Source organism: Rhineura floridana, chromosome 7 (genome assembly GCF_030035675.1).
Source record: "Rhineura floridana isolate rRhiFlo1 chromosome 7, rRhiFlo1.hap2, whole genome shotgun sequence".
NCBI classification, from domain to species: domain Eukaryota; kingdom Metazoa; phylum Chordata; class Lepidosauria; order Squamata; family Rhineuridae; genus Rhineura; species Rhineura floridana.
In genome coordinates this window covers 5434273-5454471 of record NC_084486.1, presented here as the reverse complement: position 1 = coordinate 5454471, position 20199 = coordinate 5434273, and the positions used below count along the sequence as shown (strand labels likewise).

General features: G+C 42.5%; 1 protein-coding gene across 4 annotated transcripts in view; it reads left to right on the top strand.

Annotated features, from left to right (window-relative positions):
• The window catches only part of WDFY4 (WDFY family member 4), a 463201-nt gene that overhangs the window by 153381 nt on the left and 289621 nt on the right, over positions 1 to 20199 (top strand). For all 4 annotated transcript variants that reach the window (XM_061634768.1, XM_061634767.1, XM_061634766.1 and 1 more), the window contains 5 exons: positions 3392 to 3567; positions 3939 to 4170; positions 5985 to 6136; positions 7961 to 8072; positions 8940 to 9130. In XM_061634768.1, coding sequence (XP_061490752.1) covers positions 3392 to 3567; positions 3939 to 4170; positions 5985 to 6136; positions 7961 to 8072; positions 8940 to 9130 — 863 coding nt within the window. The remainder of the gene's footprint in view (positions 1 to 3391; positions 3568 to 3938; positions 4171 to 5984; positions 6137 to 7960; positions 8073 to 8939; positions 9131 to 20199) is intronic.

The following is a 20199-nucleotide window of genomic DNA, read 5'->3' as shown; positions in this document are numbered from 1 at the left end:
TACAATTCTGTAGCCAAGTATGGATCCACCTACAGTTGTTCCATCCAGCCCACATTTACCTAGCTTGCTTATCAGAATATCATGGAGCACTTTGTTAAAAGCTTTGCTGAACTTGAGATATTATGTTCACAGCATTCCCACAGTCTACCAAGGAGGTTACCTGATCCAAAATGAGATAATATTATTTTGGCAGGATTTGTTCTTGATAAATCCATATTGGATCCATTTCAGTTGGGTTTCAGGCCTGGTTTTGGCACAGAAACAGCCTTGGTCGCCCTGTATGATGACTTCTGTTGGGAGAGAGACAGGGGGAGTGTGACTCTGTTGATTCTCCTTGATCTCTCAGCGGCTTTCGATATCATCGACCATGGTATCCTTCTGGGACAACTGGCTGAGTTGGGAGTGGGAGGTACTGCATTGCAGTGGTTCTGCTCCTACTTAGTGTGTCGGCTCCAGAAGGTGATGCTTGCGGAGGATTGCTCGGCACCCTGGACTCTATGGGGTCCCGCAGGAGTCTACTGCTCGGCACCCTGGACTCTATGGGGTCCCGCAGGGGTCAGTTCTGTCCCGCATGCTGTTCAACATCTACATGGAACCGTTGGGTGCGGTCATCCAGAGCTTTGGAGTGCGTTGCCATCAGTATGCTGATGACACGCAGTTCTGTTTCTCCTTTTTATCTTTATCAGGTGAGGCTGTCAATGTGCTGAACCAGGGTCTAGCTGTGACAATGGACTGGATGAGGGCTAATAAACTGAGGCTCAATCCAAACAAGACTGAGATGCTGCTAGTGGGTGGTTCTTCTGACCGGATGGTGGATGTCCAACCTGTCCTGGATGGGGTTGCACTCCCCCTGAAGAAGTAGGTTCGTAGCTTAGGGGTTCTCCTAGAACCATCTCTGTCACTTGAGGCTCAGGTAGCCCCTATCTGGACAGGGATAACCTGACTTCAGTTGTCCATGCTCTGGTAACCTCCAAATTAGATTACTGCAATGCACTCTACATGGGGCTGCCTTTGAAGACGGTTCGGAAACTGCAGCTTGTGCAAAATGCAGCGGCCAGATTGGTAACAGGGACCAGACAGTTCGAACACATAAAATTAATTCTGCCCGCTTGCATTGGCTGCCTGTATGTTTCCGAGCTCGGTTCAAAGTGCTGGTTTTAACCTATAAAGCCTAACACAGCTTGAGACCACAATTCCTGATGGAACGCCTCTCCTGACACGAACCCACCCATACACTACACTAAACATCAAGGCCCTCCTCTGGGGGCCTACTCTGAGGGAAGCTGGGAGTGTGGCAACAAGGGAGAGGGCTTTCTCAGTGATGGCCCCCAATTTATAGAATGATCAGCTCGACGAGGTGCACCTGGCGCCAACACTGTTATCTTTTCGGCTCCAGGTCAAGACTTCCCTCTTCTCCCAGTTTTTAATTTTTTTTTTTAAGTGTTTTTAAATTTGTATATTTGTGTATTTGTTATTCATGTTTTTAATTGTTGTAAACTGCCCAGAGAGCTTCGGCTATGGGGTGGTATACAAATGTAATAAATAATAATAATAATAATAATAATAATTGACTTCTAGAAATCACTGCATTGTTTTCAAGGTGTGTATAGATTGACTGCTTTATAATCTCATCCAGAATTTTCCCAGGCATTGATGTCAGGCTGACTAGTCTGTACTTGCTAGGTTCCTCCTTTTTGCCCTTTTTGAAGATAGGGATGTCCTCCTTCATCCATCCTCCACGATTTTTCGCAAAGATAATAGACAATGATTCTGAGAGTTCTTCAGCCAGTTTCTTCAATACTCTAGGATGCAGTATATTGGGCCCTGCAGATTTGAACTAATTCAAAGTGATTAGGTATTCCTTGATCATTTGTCTATCAGTCTCAAGCTGCAATCCTGCCCCTTCAACTTCCCATTTGCCATTAGGGTCATAGACCCTCTTTTGGGAGAAGACTGAGCCAAAATAGGAATTGAGCATTTCTACCTTTTCTTTGTCATTGGTTATCATTTTGCCATCCTCATTGAGTAGCTGTACCACCATTTCTTTTCTCCATCTTTTACTGTGGGTGTACCTGAAGAAAACTTTTTTTGTTGCTTCTGGCATCCCTCACTCATTATCAATTCATCCTTCCTGACGCCATCCCTGCAATTCCATGCTACGCGTCTCTCCTCTTCCCTTATGGCCTGGCCTTCCTTCTACTTCCTGTATGTGTCTTTTTTTGTTTTCAGGTGATCTCTAAGCTTTTTGTGAAGCCACATTGTTGTCTTCTGCTGTCTTCCCCCTTATCCTTGTTGGAACTGAGAGTTGGGAAAAATTGGATGCATGACTGACCAGAGAGAAGGGTCTCTTTGCTGCTCCTAACTTTCCAGTCCAGGACTGAAGCCAACATTTTGTTCTTCTTTACACTTCTTAATCTGCCTTTAGGGTTTTTCTTTGATTTTCTCCTACATTATACTACATTACATTAAGCAACATAGAGGTAGCCCTCCCCACCTGCTGTTTGCAACATTATGGGGAAGGAAACATTAAGGAATCTGCTTGGTTCCCCCCATAATTAGTGCTAACTGGAGACTCCTTTGGATACCCTCTTGTTTAAATTCTTTCTTCATTTTTTCTCCTTCTGGGTCCCAGTTGGGGTATTCCCCCTCCCTACTTTCTTCCTCCATTGTTTTTTCTGCAGAAATCTTGGAATTATGATGTCCTGAAACTGGAATGATTCTATTCCTTTGCCATGCAGGAGTCATAAAATTTGCTGGCTTCTCCTCCTACTAGAATAAGAGTTGACCCTTTGCTTCTTGTTCTCTTGCTAACTTTATAGTAAGTCCAATTTCCATTTCCTTCATAATGATGTGCTATTGTACAGATTCTGAACTTATCAGTCACTGTTTCCTACTGAGGACATTGTCAGATAAATGAGCAATTGATGCTTATTTGGTATGTGGGATCCAGACATTTTGCTAGATTCACAGAGCAGCTCTCTTTTAGGAATATCACATTTCCCAACACTCAAACAGCAATGTTTTAACATTAGAGATTTGATTTTTCTCTTTAAGAGCTGATTCTGCTATGATGGTGAGTGCTGTGTGGAATGTCATTGCACAAATGCCATGGATAACTTCATGAATACAGTCTCAGACTTCCCCCCACCCCCAAGTTATATTTCCTATAGGACACTCATCCAGTGGAGATATGTTTGCAATCGATGAGGGATCTGATATCCATTGAAAGCCAATGGGAATTAAGTTCTTTCATGTCCTCTAGTCTTTTCATTGGTAAACAAGGAGCTATTTGACATTTCCTTAATGTTGTTCTGTTCCAGATGTATGCCCTATGTGAAATGTTGCTCTCTTGTATTTGTTGTGAATGATTTGCCAGTTTCTGCCATTGCAGACATTATGGAACCTGAATCTGAAGACCTTGGACAATCTTCTGAAGTCCAGTTTAGATGTGCTAACCTACTGGTGACCAAGCAGTGGAATCATCTTGCAGTGACTGTGGCAAAGGAAACGAAACGGAACTGTATCATTTCAGCCTATATAAATGGGCAGGTAGTTGGCTCTGCTAAGGTAATTGTTTTGTACTCAGATGAGATTGACACTGAAATTTGATCTTTCAGTGGGGGGGTGTATTTGCCTTGTTAGGCTCAAGCTACACATTATGCAGAGGTCCATGATTCTTAACTTACTTTGAACACTTTGTGTCTTATTGTAAGGTCAAGCAGGTAAAGCTAACTCCCTATGTGTTGTTTTTCAGCTCAAAATTGTTCTCTACATACTTTCATTCTTCTCCTTTTTTATTATTTATTAAGCTTAATGGTCACTTTATACAAGTGTCTCAAAGCAACTTTCAAATAAGAGTAAAATACAACACACTCTGAGTTCCAGGGAGTTATCCAAATGTACCATTGTAATCTAGCAGTTCCATTTCTCTGTTGCAGATGCAGTACATACAGACTCTTCCAGGGACCTTTGTTTCCATGGACTCCTCTTCATTTATTGATGTCTATGGCTATGTGGCTACTCCCCGGATTTGGAAACAGAAGTCTTCCTTGACTTGGTGTCAGGGCCCTATGTACTTGTTTGAAGAAGTTATCTCAGTGGAAGCTCTGCAGCTTATTATCAAGCTTGGTCCAAGATACTGCAGCAACTTCCAAACTGTGGGCCTTGGAGGTAAAAAGGCATTCCTGGAGCCACTTTTTGTCGCTGTTATAAAGGCTTCAGCCAGGAGGGAGACAGCTTCATTTGGCTGAGTACCCACTGAACATGCTATAAATTGCCTTGGAAATCTTTTGTATCTCATTCCCCACTCAAGGAGTGGGTTCTTCTCTCTGTGCCATGCTATGGTGGGGTGGGATGGGGTGGGCAGGCAGGATTTGTTCATCGGCTGGAGTCCATCTACAAGCGAAGGCATCATCCTGTTTGGGTGCTACAGACATCACCCACCTGCCCACTTTATTATTATTTTTTCTATACGTGAAAGGTTGTTCTGGGCCAACTCTTATCATAACATCAAAAATGGTAGCTAACACCTAAAGCATACAATCAAAAGCCCCCTGGAAGAGAAATATCTGCAATGATATAGGGTTCTTTTCACTCCCTCGGAAGACAGCATGTAAGACCTTGATATATGCAGACTCACGTTGATGGATTGTGGCCAAAAGCTCTTATAGAAGTCATAGAAATTGTCATGTGTCCTTGAGGTATGGAAAAAATTCTGACTAGAGAATGAGTGTCTTTGCTAGATGTCACACTATGGAAACAGATTACGGTTATATTGTAAGCTGAAAACTTACTTCATTTAAAACAAGAAAGACGTATTTAGAGTTCATAGTCATGGAACAAATGCTTAGAATGCAAAAATGCGGGCAAGGGGGAGGGAGAATGAGGGCTCATTACAGTTTCCAAAGATGGTACACTCAGTACTTCTGCACTGCTCCTCCTTATGGCCTACAGTGACTGTCTATCTACTAACCTATTGTCTGCATTTCTGTGAGTCACAACATTATTTACATAGTGTGTGATTAAAGCAACAGTATAACAAAAACATCTGCATTTTGCAGATAACCCCCTGACCTTAACAATGTGCAACATTAGTGTATGATTTTCACTTACACGCATACAGTATCCGGATTAGGAATCTGAATTCACCATTATAGATCTGGAGGCTTTGGGCATATAATTTTTGGCCTAATTAGGAAGAATTATGGGTAGCAACTGTGGGGCTTTCCAAATGCCACTAGACCTCTACTCTCATCAACCGTAGCCAACATGGTCAGTGATCAAGAATGATGGGAGTTATAGTCCAACATCATCTGAAGGGCACTATACTAGCTTTAGTTCATCATAATAGTTTGTGATCCATGGTTTTATTCCATGTGGTTCTTGAATATTTTTTGTTTTCAGACCTAAAGCACACATCATCTTTGTGTATAGTGCTGCACTGAAGACTCTGACATACTGAATGAGCATGTCCACATTACCATGTTTACACAAACATATATCACAAATGAAAAAGGAGGGGGGGAAACCTAAACAGTGAGGAGGGCCAGTTTACACAATATAATTTTTCTTCATGTGAAGTTTTACCATTCATTGGACGCACACTCACACTGACAAGTTGTAAAGTTGGGCAAGCACATGACTAGCAGCAATTTGTGTTACGGAGGTGACACATCACAGGAACTGCTTTCACAAATGACGTTCAGCCTCATAAATGCATATCTGGGGTCAGTTGGGACTTCTTGCATAGAGTAAAAGCTCTTGGACTTACTTGGTAAAGCATTGCCTGACACTTTTGGAATGGGAAAGGATGGGGTGAGATATTTCCTAATAGCCAGTGCTGTTTCTTCCTGAACCAATTAAGGCTTTTTACTATTGACTTCACTGGAATTGGAGGGGGAATGTTCCTTTCTCACTTGATTACCTTACTTCTCTTGCTCTCTCATACTGAGAGGGTACCATCTTTTTGTGTTGTTCTTCCTTAGGAGCAGGCTGCTGTAGCAGTGGACAGACTGCACCCTTGGTAGCACAGGAGAAGATTTCTTTTGGAATCAGCGCTATGATCTCATTCTATACCACAATCAAAGATATAAAACACTGCTATGGTGAGGTGGACAGTCGCCTAATAGCAAAAGAGGTAGTGCCTTTTGGTCTTTTGCTGCACAGGGGAGAAATTAGAGACATTGTATGGGTTCACAGAATAGAGTAGGCAGTGGATGGCCCACTACAGAAGTGAGCTTTGCAGAGAGGGCAGTGTGAGAGATAGAGTACATTGCAGACGCCACAGTAGGGATGGGTGAGAAATTCGATTCAGTTCACATTTCAAGCCAAATCTATCAAATTTGCACTTTCCAAAACAATATGAAAACCAAAACAGAGCCTTTGAAATTCACACTTAATTGAATTTAGTAATGCAGGTCGCCAACCAAACTATGTTTACAAAATAGCATATATTAAGGGAAAGCGTGCATAAAAATAAATATATGAGTGAAAATATACAAAACTGCTTTATATGATGAGAAATTGCTTGGGAAAATGTGTACATTAGTCAAAACCACCTACAAAAATGTTTTTATTTGGAGGAATTTTCTAAAGTGCTGGAGTGTTTTCATGAGGATTTTTTTAAAAAAATTGCAAATTGCTGCAGAAATGTGGAGAATTAAATTTAAGATTGTAAAATGAGAAACCAGGAGAACTGAAACGGACAGAACTTTCTATCCCTATTCCATAGTGGTCAAACCCTCCAAACAAAGCATAACTCTTATTCTAAAAATAGAACCAAATTTTGTAACACAGACTGAACTTATTTTTAAGTCAAAGAAAACTTATTCTGTTTGGGACATCTAGCAAATTCAGCACACTTCTTGAATGAGTCTGAAAGGACCCATTTCCTTGCTGGAAATCTTTAAATCTGGATGTGAAGCTAGGGTAGCCAGCTCTCAAAATTGGACCTAAAGCAGTTTGAACCAAGAGCCAGGAACCTGGGTACAAGTTATTTTCCATCTTTGGGATGGGTGCAGGGCTTCTCTTTCAAAATTTAAAGTACTCCGTTTCCCAGCGTATTTTTCTAGCAACAAGATCTTTCTGTGGTGCAATAATCATGCACTGAAGAACATACTTGCTTGGCTTTAAACTGTTGTCTTTTACTTGATCAATCAAACACTGTTTCATCTAGCCTAGAACTGCTTACTCTTATTGGCAGTACGTAGTTCCTTTTTAGGTAGACTAAGCCTTAAACTTTGCATACAAAGCATTTGCTTGGCCAACATCGATGGCTTCTTCTCTGGGAGTATAGGCTTGAGATTTCCCTTTTTAAAAAAATCACCATGTGCTGCTCTGCTACACTGTCAGGCATCACCTCTAAGCTCTGAGACTGAATTCCCTGAGCCTATGAGTCTGAGCCTCAGGCATTCTGGCTGCTATATATGAGGCAATGAGATTGTAACTGCCATATATGAGGCAATGAGATTGTAACTGCACATTAGGTCCTAATGCAGCCTTTTAATTGCAAATCAGGCTTTCCCCACTTCACATGACTTACCAGAGACAGAAAGGGTGACCAAGAATACTGTAGCATGAAGTCTGCAAGCTTCACAAAGGCTGTAGAGACTCCTGAATGTGTTCTGTGCATGAAAGAAAGCTGAACATCACAGGAGCTGTAATTCCGTTAAGGCTTCTATGCTTGCCAATAACATCAATGCTGGATGACAACATTTGCAAGCCTCTGCAAAAGCCTAGTAAGGCCTTTAAACCTATTGGCATTTCTTATGTCTTGTCAGTATGGATCAAATTTCTACATCTTGGAAAAGAGTCCAGAACATCCAAACTATTTCCTTATCAGACCAGGATGGCTTAAAGGCTCTGCCCATCTCTATCATACAATGATAAAGTTTTTTTTTCTTCAAAATTCCCATTCCTGTTTAGCTGCCTGTTGTGAAACATTACTTACTCTGTTTTTCAGCTGGAGCTCTCCTCTCGTGACAAAGCAACACCAGTTTTCATGGCTCAAAATACTGCTGGAAAACTTCCAGGTCCTTTAAGAACTATTGGATCCGTTACTGTGGGCCAATATGGTAAGCACAAATTATGGCTATAAACACTGGAACATTTTAAGAAGTATAACTATAAAAGGATTGCAGAAGAGGGTCATAGGACTATATCCTATAAGATAGACTTAACATTTTTTAAGCATAAAGGCCTTAAACATTACCACTAATCATGTGAAAATAATTCATTTATGAGTGACTACAGCTGAAGTAATGTTTAAATGCTCCCAAACATGGGCTGGGGTCTTTCCCATTGAATCAGCACACATATACTTCCTGGCTGTGCCAATTCTGTGGTCAGGACACACATGATTGGCCCCTACCCACATAGCTGAATTATTTAAATGTTACCCTGGTCATGTGTGAATCACTCATGAAAATGACTGTTCTCCTGTGCATGTAAACATGACCTCAGGTGAGTAGCTAGTTCCACCTAGTGGTTGAAGGCAGAAAGAGTGCTGTTTAATTTTGCAGGGACTTCCTGCTCTCTGTGGCTCTTTATCAAAGGCTCAAGGTTTACGTGCCCTGCCACCTGTGCAGCTGTGGGCAAGCTGCAGAGTCCCAAGGAGCCCAGTTGCCCCCTAGCTGGCAGTTGCAGACAAGGAAGGGGCTGGCTTGTGCAGCTGTGGCAAACTGAGCAGCCTCTAGCCAGGTGGGGAGGACTAGCCTCAGAGGGAGGCAATGGTAACCCCCCCCCCGAATACCACTTACCATGAACACCCTATTCATAGGGTCACTATAAGTCAGGATCGACTTGAAGGCAGTCCATTTCCATTTTCTTTCAGTCTATGTAATCTCTGAGGCACTTCTAAGGAAGAATTACCAGCCTGTCCAGCAATCATTTTGATGGTAACTGAGGTGGTAAATGTTAGAATATTCTTTCCTTCTTTATAGGGACCCGAGTATTCCAGTCCTGCCCAGCAGCTGTCAGTCTGAACTACATTGGGGGCCCTGCTATTCTGCTAGGTCTCCTTGCCGTGGCCCATGATGACCGTGCTGTGTATGCTGCTGTCAAAGTGTTGCATTCTGTTCTAAGCAGCAGTGCAATGAGTGAAAATCTAATGAGACAGATTGGTGGATACCAGGTGAGATGATAAATCCTTCTACACAATAATAATGGTCTTCTTCATCTCTGCATGGAGTTCTTTTCCAAAGCCTTTTACAGCCAATTGCTTTAAGAGTTTCATAGACTTATCCAAGAACTCATACCCTGAAGATGAAAATTGGTAGATTGTAATTACAGAATGCATTGCTTGAATGCTGTGTTGTAAAAGTTGATATACTTGGATTTTGATGAAATTAGGGCTCTATACTTTCATATTTCAAGTCAATATTTGTGATTTTGAATAGTCAAAATTGCTTCAGTTCATCAGTGGAGAAAGGTACCCTCAGAGGAGTGTGGGGTAATTCCTCCCACTACTTTTGAAAGCCAGGCAGTGCAGGTTATGCAGCTTTGTCATTCTCTCCCAGCTCTGCCTGCTCCACAGTGATGGTGTCATGAGCCCTGTGGAGCAGTCCTGAAGAAGAAAATGAAGATACAGAAAGGGACCTAGAGGAGGGTTTTAGCAACTTGCAACCAGGAAGTGCTGAGACATTAGGCTCCAGTACTTCTGACAGTGACAGCTTCTCCCCCTTAGCTCCAGGTACAATAAAAGGGACGCCAGCTGATCAGGAGCCCATCCCTCCTCTTTCCCTCCATCCCCACAAGGTGTTGCTGCCATACACACCTCCTCTAAAAGATCTCAGTGAGGTGCCACTATCTCCAGTACCCCAGACACTTAGACAACTGTGATAGCAGGCTCAGCTGGCTCCCACTTTCTTGTGATCCGTAGCAGAAAGTAACGGTGGCCCATCAGCTTGGATCACTGTTCCAAGGCAGAGATTCAGTTGGGACTTATACCAATGCTTTTTGAATCTTGGCGCAGGAGGTGGAGTGGAATGATGCAGCGTTGATGTTTCAATATCAAAGAGGCCTCCATGATGAAGTGCTGGATGAATTGGCTTGAGCTCCAAGCCCCCAACTCCTTACCAGAGCTCATTCAGCTATGTTTGCAAATAGACAGCAGGCTTGAAGGTTGTTGTGTGGAGCATAAAGTCTCTTTGGCTTGCATGTTGCCTCTTGTACCTCTCCTCCGCACATGCTTCTCCAGCAGCACGGGAACCTCAGCTCAGCCAGATGTAAATCCTATGCAGATCAGAAGGGTGCAGCCATGTCTGAGACAGGAGGAGAAAAAAAAAAGAGGCAGGCTGTGTCTGTACTGTAGAAAGGTGGGGCATTTTGCACATTCCTGTCCAGCCAAGTCTGAGAAAGCCCCAGTGTAGGAGAACTCCAAATCCCAGCTTTTGTAGAGATCCGTGAGCTGGGATCCACTGTAAGCAGTGGATCTCCTGATAATCCAACCCCACCAGTTCTACATAGATAGGATCATAGAATCAGAATAGAGTTGGAAGGGGCCTATAAGGCCATCGAGTCCAACCCCCTGCTCAGTGCAGAAATCCAAATCAAAGCATTCCCGATAGATGGCTGTCCAGCTGCCTCTTGAAGGCCTCCAGTGTCGGAGAGCCCAATACCTCTCTTGGTAATTGATTCCATTGTCGTATGGCTCTAACAGTTAGGAAGTTTTTCCTGATGTCCAGTCGAAATCTGGCTTCCTGCAACTTGAGCCCATTATTCCGTGTCCTGCACTCTGGGACATCTACCTCTCTGCTTGAGTTTGCCATCAGGACAAAACATCCATATGCAAGCCATGGTGGATTTGGGAGCTTCCAGCACCTTAGGGACTTGGGCTTTGCCAAGCAGCACAATATTCCAACCACCTCATTGGATATGCTATTGGCAGTGGAGACCATTGATGGATGTGTTATGGAAATATACAGATTAACTCAGCGGTCTGAACTTGGAGTGTGCCATTATGTGTATTTACCTAAGTAGCACTGAGAGTTAAATCTTAGTAAAATAAGAAAAAGCTACTTTATTTATAGAAATACATAGTATTTAGGAAATATAGGAAAGGCATACCTAGTTCTAACTAAGTTGGAGGTGCAGTGCTCAGACTTGGGTATGCCCTCATGGCTCAGGAGAGAGAACAAAGACAGAGAACTCTCCTTGGAAAGTTGAAGAAGAAGACAAAGAAAGGAGGGGCAGATAAGCTTCCCTGAGCATATCAGTCTACAACAGAAGGAAGTTAGGTAGAGAAGAGCACAGGTAAAGGTAGGCAGCCTAGCCAGCTGGAGGACCCAAACTCTATCTTCCTTCTGGAATACAAACAAAAGAACCCAAACAGGAGTTGCTCTTGCCCCACTTCCAACAGGGTGGCCCCTGGCTTCAGGGATGGTCATCCAGGCAACTAATATTAACTGTGGAGTTACCCAAGCATCATGAACAGCTGTCATTTTACCTTGCCCCCTTGCCACACTTCCCTGTGGTCCTAGAAATGACCTGTTTGGCTCAACATGATCCTCCCATTTCCTGGGAGGAGGGTTCAGTAAAGTTCAACTGGGAATTTTGTGAACACCACTGCCAGTCTATCAGAACTCCAGCAGTGGCGGTGGCAGCTACTACCTCTGCACCCCTTGCTGAGGTGTCCACATTACCAGCCAAATATCAGGACTTTCATGACATGTTTGACAAGAAAGAAGCAGATCACTTGCCTCCCATCTTCCTTACAATTGCACTATTAACTTGATACCTTGAGCCAAAATCCCCTCAGGCCACATTTATTTTTTATCTGAACTGGAACTGGCAGCTCTGAGGGAATTCATTGATGTCACCCTAAAGAGAGGGTTTATTTGCCCTTCTACATCCCCAACAGGGGCTCCTTTGATCTTTGTGAAAAAATATGGCAGGCTCTGTTGCTGTAGTGACAGGGAATTAAACAATGATCACTATCCCAGATAGCTATCCACTCCCTATCAATGAAATGTTGGAGAGGCTGAGATCAACCATAATTTATACTAAACTGGATTTGAGAGGAGTTTACAACCTGGTCAGGATGAAGAAGGGGGATGAGTGGAAGACTGCTTTCAAGACCAAGTATGGACATTTTGAGTATGTGGTCATGTCATTTGGGATAACCAATGCTCCAGCAGTCTTCCAGCATTTCATGAATGATATCTTTCAAAACTATTTGGATCAATTTGCCATTGTTTATTTAGATGACATCCTCATCCACTCTGACTCCCCTGAATAACATGAAGCGCATATATGGCTGGTGCTACACAAACTGAAACAGCATCACCTATACACCAAACTGGAGAAGTGTGGGTTTGATTTAACCACTCTGGACTTTTTAGGCTACTGCATCATGCCATTGGGGGTGGAAATGGACCCTGGGAAGGTGCACTGCTTACTTTCCTGGCACCCTCCCAGAACTAAAAAGGATCTTCAACAGTTTCTGGGATTTGTCAATTATTATTTATTTATTTGTGATATTTATTAGTCGCTTTTTTTCAAAAATGAAACTCAAAGCAACTTACAAAAAGGGAAAAAATACCTCAAAAACATATACAGAATAAAGACAACAGTACAAAAACATTATACACAATTTATCTGAAGCAGCTCAACAGGCTTTCGAACACCTTAAAACACTGTTTGCCTCTGAACCTATGTTACAACATGCTGACTGTCATCTCCCCTTCGTGGTTGAAACAGATGCTTCAAATGTAGTCATTGGAGCAGCGTTATTACAGCCGTCCAAGAAATGAGACCATTTGAATCCTTGTGTTTATTTTTCACACAAATTAATGGACTCTGAACAAAACTACACAGTCTGGGAGAAGGAACTATTAGCCATTCGTGATGCATTTGAGGCATGGTGCCACCACCTGGAAGGAGCACAATACATGTTGGAAGTTTGCACTGATCATCAGAATCTTGAAAGTCTCCAGACAGCTTGTAAACTGAATCAGCAACAAGTATTTGGGTCCCAATTCTTTGTTCATTTCCATTTCTGCATTATGTACATTCCAAGCGCTCAAAACTGCAGAACTGATATACTCTCCTGTAAGGTGGAATACAATGTGCGTAGGCAAGAACCCTCTCTTCGTCATATTATACTCTTCGACAAGACCACAGCAGTTGCGTGTACTGATACCTGGATTGAACAGTTGCAAATTACCTTGGAATGGGACCGCATTACTCAAGAATGTGTACAAGAATGATAAGGTCCCTCTCAGGAAAGTGAGCCAGGCATCACAAGATGTGGAGAGCTACTCTGTCACTCTGAAACTTTGTGTATACCCACAGGAGAACTTCAGGCCAAAGTATTGAAGCGGTATCATGATATTTTATTTATTTATTTAAAATATTTCTACCCTGCCCTTTTACCCCACAATGGGGCACTCAGGGCAGCTTAAAATAAAATCACACACATACATAATAAAATTATACAGAATAAACACAAGACAAAACAGTAGGTTAAAATACATAAAATACAATAATTGAAAATACATAAAATATCATAAAATACAATAAGCATATATATACAAACAAACCGAGAAACCTACATGTATATATATGAGTACATATATGGTCATATCATATATATGATAATCCTACCGCTGGTCGCTTTGGAAAGTTGAAGATGCTGCAGTGGTTATATGTTGTTGTTTTTGCTGTTATGTGCCTTAAAGTCGATTACAACTGATGGCGACCCTATGAATCAGTGACCTCCAAGAGCATCTGTCATGAACCAGCCTGTTCAGATCTTGTAAGTTCAGGTCTGTGGCTTCCTTTATGGAATCAATCCATCTCTTGTTTGGCCTTCCTCTTTTTCTACTTCCTTCTGTTTTTCCCAGCATTACTATCTTTTCTAGTGAATCATGTCTTCTCATTATGTGTCCATAGTATGATAACCTCAGTTTCATCATTTTAGCTTCTGGTGATAGTTCTGGTTTAATTTTTTCTAACCCCCAATTATTATTTTCACAGTCCATGGTGTGCGCAAAGCTCTCCTCCAACACCACATTTCAAATGAGCTGATTTTTCTCTTATCCCCTTTTTTCACTGTCCAACTTTCATATCCATACATAGAGATCGGGAATATCATGGTCTGAATGATCCTGACTGGATACTTTCTGCTTCCTTCTGCGGGTGCAGATGATACCTCCCCCTTGCCCCAAACAAGAGGGGAGGACTTTTGCTGAAGTGCCAGAGTGTCTTTCAGGCACACCAAGGGCAGGCATCCGCCTATAGAACACATGGCATATGCCAAAGGAGGCTGAGGGTGAAGCTACCAGGAAGAAGAGGGGGATACTGTCACTGACTCCCATCTCCTGGCACTGCCGCTGCTGATGACACCCTTACTCAGAATGAGAGGAGAGGGCTTTTTTTGTGAAGCAAAAAGAAGCAAGGCTGCAAGGAAAGGCTGCTTTTCCCCTTCCTTCCTGGCAGCCAGCCTGCCTCCCTGGGGGGAGGGGGTCACAAAGTTTTAAGCTTATAAAACGGGTCCCATACTCATAAAGGTTGGAACCATTGCTCTAGGATGCAGTTTATCAGGCCCTGCCGATTTGAACTTGTTCAGAGTGATTAGGTATTCCTTGATCATTTGTCTATCTATCTCAAGCTCCAATCCTGCCCCTTCTACTTCATGTTTCCCAGGAGGGTCACAGACCCTTTTTTGGGAGAAGAGTGAGCCAAAGTAGGAATTGAGCAGTTCTGACTTTTCTTTGTCATCTGTTATCATTTTGCCATCCTCATTGAGTAATTGTACCACCATTTCTTTTCTCTCTGTTTTACTATGGACATACATGAAGAAAGCTTTTTTATTGATTTTAGCATCTCTCGCTAATGTCAGCTCATTCTCAGCTTTAGCCTTCCTGACGCCATCCCTGCAATTCCATGCTACGTGTCTCTCCTCTTCCCTTATGGCCTGGCCTTCTTTCCACTTCCTGTATGTGTCCTTTTTTGTTTTCAGGTCCTCTCTAAGCTTTTTGTGAAGCCACATTGGCTTCTTCTGCTGTTTCCCCCCTTTTTTCCTTGTTGGAATTGCAAAGCTCTCTCCCAATACATTTCAAATGAGTTGATTTTTCTCTCATCTGCTTTTTTCACTGTCCAACATTCACATTCATACATAGAGATCAGGAATACAGTAGGGCCCCACTCATACGGCGGGTTAGGTTCCAGACCCCTGCCGAAAAGCGAAAAGCGCCAAAAAGTGGAACATTGATAATAAAATGGCACCGAACAGCCGAAAAACACCGAAAAGCGCCATATAAGTGGGGCCCTACTGTAATTGAAAACCGTCATATTAGCAGAACGTCGAGAAGCAGAACGCCGAAAAGCAGGGCCCTACTGTACCATGATCTGAATGATCCTGACTTTAGTGTTCAGTGATACATCTTTGCATTTGAGGACCTTTTCTAGTTCTCTCATAGCTGCCCAATCCTAGCCTCCTTTTGATTGCTTGACTATTGTCTCCATTTTGGCTAATGACTGTGCCAAAGTATTGATAATCCTTGACAAGTGTCCTCATTGTCAACTTTAAAGTTACATAAATCTTCTGTTGTCATTACTTTAGTCTTCTTGACGTTCAGCTGTAGTCCTGCTTTTGTGCTTTCCTCTTTCACTTCCATCAGCATTCATTTCAAATCGTTACTGTTTTCTGCTAGTAGTATGGTATCATCTGCGAATCTTAAATTATTGATATTTCTCCCTCCAATTTTCACACCTCCTTCATCTTGGTCCAATCCCATTTTCCGTATGATCTGTTCTGCGTATAAACAAATAGGGTGATAAAATACACCCCTGTCTCACACCCTTTCTGATGGGGAACCAATCGGTTTCTCCATATTCTGTCCTTACAATAGCCTCTTGTCCAGAGTATAGTCTGCACATCAGGACAAACAGATGTTGTGGCACCCCCCATTTCTTTTAAAGCATTCCATAGGTTTTCATGATCTACACAGTCAAAGGCTTTGCTGTAATCTATAAAGCACAGGGTGGTTTTCTTCTGAAATTCCTTGGTCTGTTCCATTATCTAACGTATGTTTGCGAAATGATCTCTGGTGCCTCTTCGCTTTCTAAATCCAGCTTGGACGTCTGGCATTTCTTGCTCCATATATGGTAAGAGCCTTTGTTATAGAACCTTGAGCATTACTTTACTTGCACGGGATATTAAGACAATGGTTCAATAATTACTGCATTCCCTGGGATACCCTTTCTTTGGAATAGGGATATATATTGAACTCTTCCAGTCTCTGGGCCATTGTTTAGTTTTCCATATTTCTTGACAAACTTTAGTCAAAATTTGGACAGTTTCAGTCTCAGTAGCTTGTAGCAACTCTAATGGTATGCTATCTGTCCCTGGTGATTTGTTTCTTCCAAGTATTTTATGAGCACCTTTCATCTCACATTCTACAATTTCTGGTTCTTCATCATACTGTTCCTCCATGAATGAATCAGTCATCCTTGCATCTCTTTTATAGAGTTCTTCAGTGTATTGCTTCCATCTTCCTTTTATTTCATTGCTCAAAAAATGTGTTTGCAAGAAACAAATTATTGGCTTCACAGAATTCAATAAGTCTCTCTCCTGATTCATTTCTGTCTCCTAATCCTCATTTTCCCACAATTCCTAGTTCTTCTCTGTTTCCTACCTTTGCATTCCAGTCCCCCATGATTATCAGCACATCTTGTTTTGGTGTGTGATCAATTTCCTCCTGTACTTCTGTGTATAATCTCTCCAGTTCTTCTTCTTCTGCGTTTGCCATTGGAGCATAGACTTGGATGATGGTTATGGTAATAGGTTTCCTGTTTAATCTCATTGATATCACTCACTCAGACCTTGCGTTGTAGCTCCTAATTGCTTTTGCTATATCACTTCTCACTATTAAAGCAACCCCATTTCTTCTTTCTCATTTCCTGCATAAAATATTTTGTAGTTGCCTAATTGAAACGGTCCCATTCCCATCCATTTTAATTCACTCACGCCAAGTATTGTAATGTTGATACGTTCCATTTCTTGCTTGACAATTTCTAACTTTCCCTGATTCATGCTTTTCACATTCCATGTTCCTATTGTGTGCGTTGTACAACTCCAGACTCTCCTTTCGCATCTGTGCGCATCAGCATCTGGGCTTCCTTTTGGCTTTGATCCAGCTGCATCATTACTCACAGTGCTACTCGCACTTGACCTTTGTTCTTCCCCAGTAGTTCTTTGAGTGCCTTCTGACCTGGGGGGGGTCTTATCTTCCATCTCGTGTTCCATTATGGATACTCTATTCATAGGGTTTTCATGGTAAAAGGTATTCAAAGGGGGTTTACCATTGCCTTCCTCTGAGTCTGGATGCATCTCAGTCTGGTGTCTCAGCTTTGACCATTCTACCTTGGGTGCCCCTGCTAGGAGTCTAGCCTCTTGGTCTAAACTCCTGACAGTTTTGCTCTCAGCTTCTTCAACACTCTCAAACTCCCTCACCATGTTAAGGTGTGCATCCTAAAGGGGGCCCATTTGTTTATTAAACATATTTTCCAGTTGCATAGGCTCTCCAACAGTATGGTCTCAGATTGGGGCCCTCAATTTACCAGCCATTGCTGGTATGTCTTACTCCAGTTGCTGGATATTGAACTTTATCTTTGGTCCACTATCCTTAGACAGATGGGCAAACAGAAATAGTTAATGCAACTCTGGAGCAATACCTCCGCTGTTATGCCAACTACCAACAGGACAACTGGATGTCCTTGCTGCCCCAGGGATAATTTGCTTATAATAATTCAGTGCACTCTTCCCCTCAGCAGATTTCTTTCTTTGCCGAGTACAGCTACCATCTACAATCCTTTCAGAATCTCACCTCTGTGCTGGCCATCCCTGCAGCTACTGAATGTGTTCAAAAGTTACAAGCTATGCAACAAATATATCAGGAACAGTTGGAAAGAGCCAAAACTGCCTACAAAAGCGGGCAGCTGATCAACACTGGCAATCAGTTCCAAGTGGGAGATCGAGGATGGTTCTGAACGCATTACCTGCCAACCTCTACCCCAAGCCACAAGTTAGAAGCAAGATCAGTGGGTCTTTCAAAGTGGAGGCAAAGATCAACCCAGTGGCCTATTGACTACATTTGCCTGCCCCCATGCGGATTCACCCAGTATTCCACCATTCATTGCTGGCTCTGGAGGAATGATCTCACCCCTGTCAGGAGTCTGAAACTCTTCCCACACCAATACTAATTGACAGACAGAAGAATATGAGGTGAAACAAATTTTTGATTCACGCCATTACAAGGGGAAGCTGCAGTACCTGATCCATTGGAAAGGCTTTGGACCAGTTGAAAGATCCTGGGAAGTAGCTTCTGATTTCCACCCTTTGAACTTGGTGACATAGTTCCATGAACACTACCCATATAAATCTAAACTTCAAGACTGGGGGGAGGCACAGGAGGGGGGATATGTCATGAGCCTCATGGAACAGTCCTGGAGTGATGAAGAACATGACGAAGATACAAAATGGGACCTGGGGGAGGGTCCTAGCAATTTGTAACCAGGAAGTGCTGAGACAGTAGGCTTCATTTCTTTTAACAGTGGCAACTCCTCCTTCTTAGCTCCAGTTACAACAGAAAGAATGCCGGCTGATCAGGAGCCCATCCTTTCTCCTCCTCTCCACCGCCTCTTCTCCCAAGGCACTGCTGCTGTGCACATCTACTCTAGAGGAGGAGGATCTTGAGGAGGTGCCACCGACTCCATCACCCCAGACATGCAGACAACTGCAATGGCAGGCTCAGCTGCCCCCCACTTTCTGTTAGCTTGTAAGGTGTTGCAAGATTCTTTGTTGTTTTTCTCAATATAGTTCAACTATGCAGCTCCTCTCTGTTTGTATTCACTGGCAGTTTGAGTTTTAAATCCTTATTTTATCACAAGAAATGTTAACAGAGCTTGCCAGACTTGAGCCTGGATATGAACTTCAGATGATTGTAATGTTGGCCTCAATGGATAGGAAAGCATTAGAAGTAGCCCAAATTCCTCTCCAGATTAAGGTCCAAATTCAGATTGGCTTGGGAATGATGGAAGCTGTATTCTGAATGTTGGCAAAAATAGTTTGACTTGTTTCTGAATCAATTCAATGCAAGAATGGAAAAAGTCAAACACTATCACCGAAATTGTCTGTAAAATGCATCAGCAATCTTTAGGCCCAGTTCTTTGCACTGGTGGAGGATTTACTAAAGTTAAGCCATACCCGATCAATCCTAATTACATAAAAAGTTGTATCCTAATAGGTAGACATTAACTATCTTGAGCCTTCATATTGCTGTGGGATTAAAATCAAAGAAAAAATTGAGGTATATTTAATATTTGCAGGGTATAAGAATGTAAACTTTAATAGCGGGGTTTTGATGGTTCATTTTGTAACGGCTGTGGGAAACAGAAAGTTGGGGCAGCAGTGTTTGTCCGCCGTTCTGCTTCTGGGGGTCCTGAGTGAATAAGTCCCTATACATGTGTTAGGTAAAAACTAAAATTCTGAGTCGTCCTTTTACCTTACTCACCTCACTTCACCCTGGGCAGAGTGCGCAGCTGAGTCTACATGAACCCGTTGCCAGAGACCCAGGACATAAGACAACATAAGTACCTTTGGCAAAGGGGACCCAAGCCTGGCCAGCAGATGCCTTCCAGATGCCTTATTGAGTGGGGTCAGATTATATACCCTCACAGAGAGGTTACAGGTCAGGGGAATGAACACCATAAAACATAAAGAACTACATATTGGCATATAGGTCAGGAAAGAGGGGAGGAAGGAATTTGCCGGGGACGTGTCACCCCTTGTGCACATCAATCTTGCGTACTGTTACAACCTTGAGATAAGAAGTGGTGCCAGAGTTCTTAAAACAACTAAGAACATCAAAACAAAGAGGGCAGGAGACAGAAACCATACAAAGCACATTCTTGTGGGGCAAAGGCTTTCATCCTTTTGACACATTTCTGCTAAAGCTCAATAAACATGCAAAGGTGTGAATTCAGCTTGCAACCTGAGCCAGGTTCTTTCCGGGATGGGAGATCAGGTTAGGGGGAAATAAACCGGCATTAACTTTATTTCATCTTTAATTCATTTTAACCCAACACAGGTCTAGGGATGGACTCATTTGCCAATTTCAGTTTCTCTCAGTTTCTTATTTTTCAATCTTAAATTCAGTTTCCTCCGTTTCTGCATCATTTTGTAATAAAAAAGTTCTC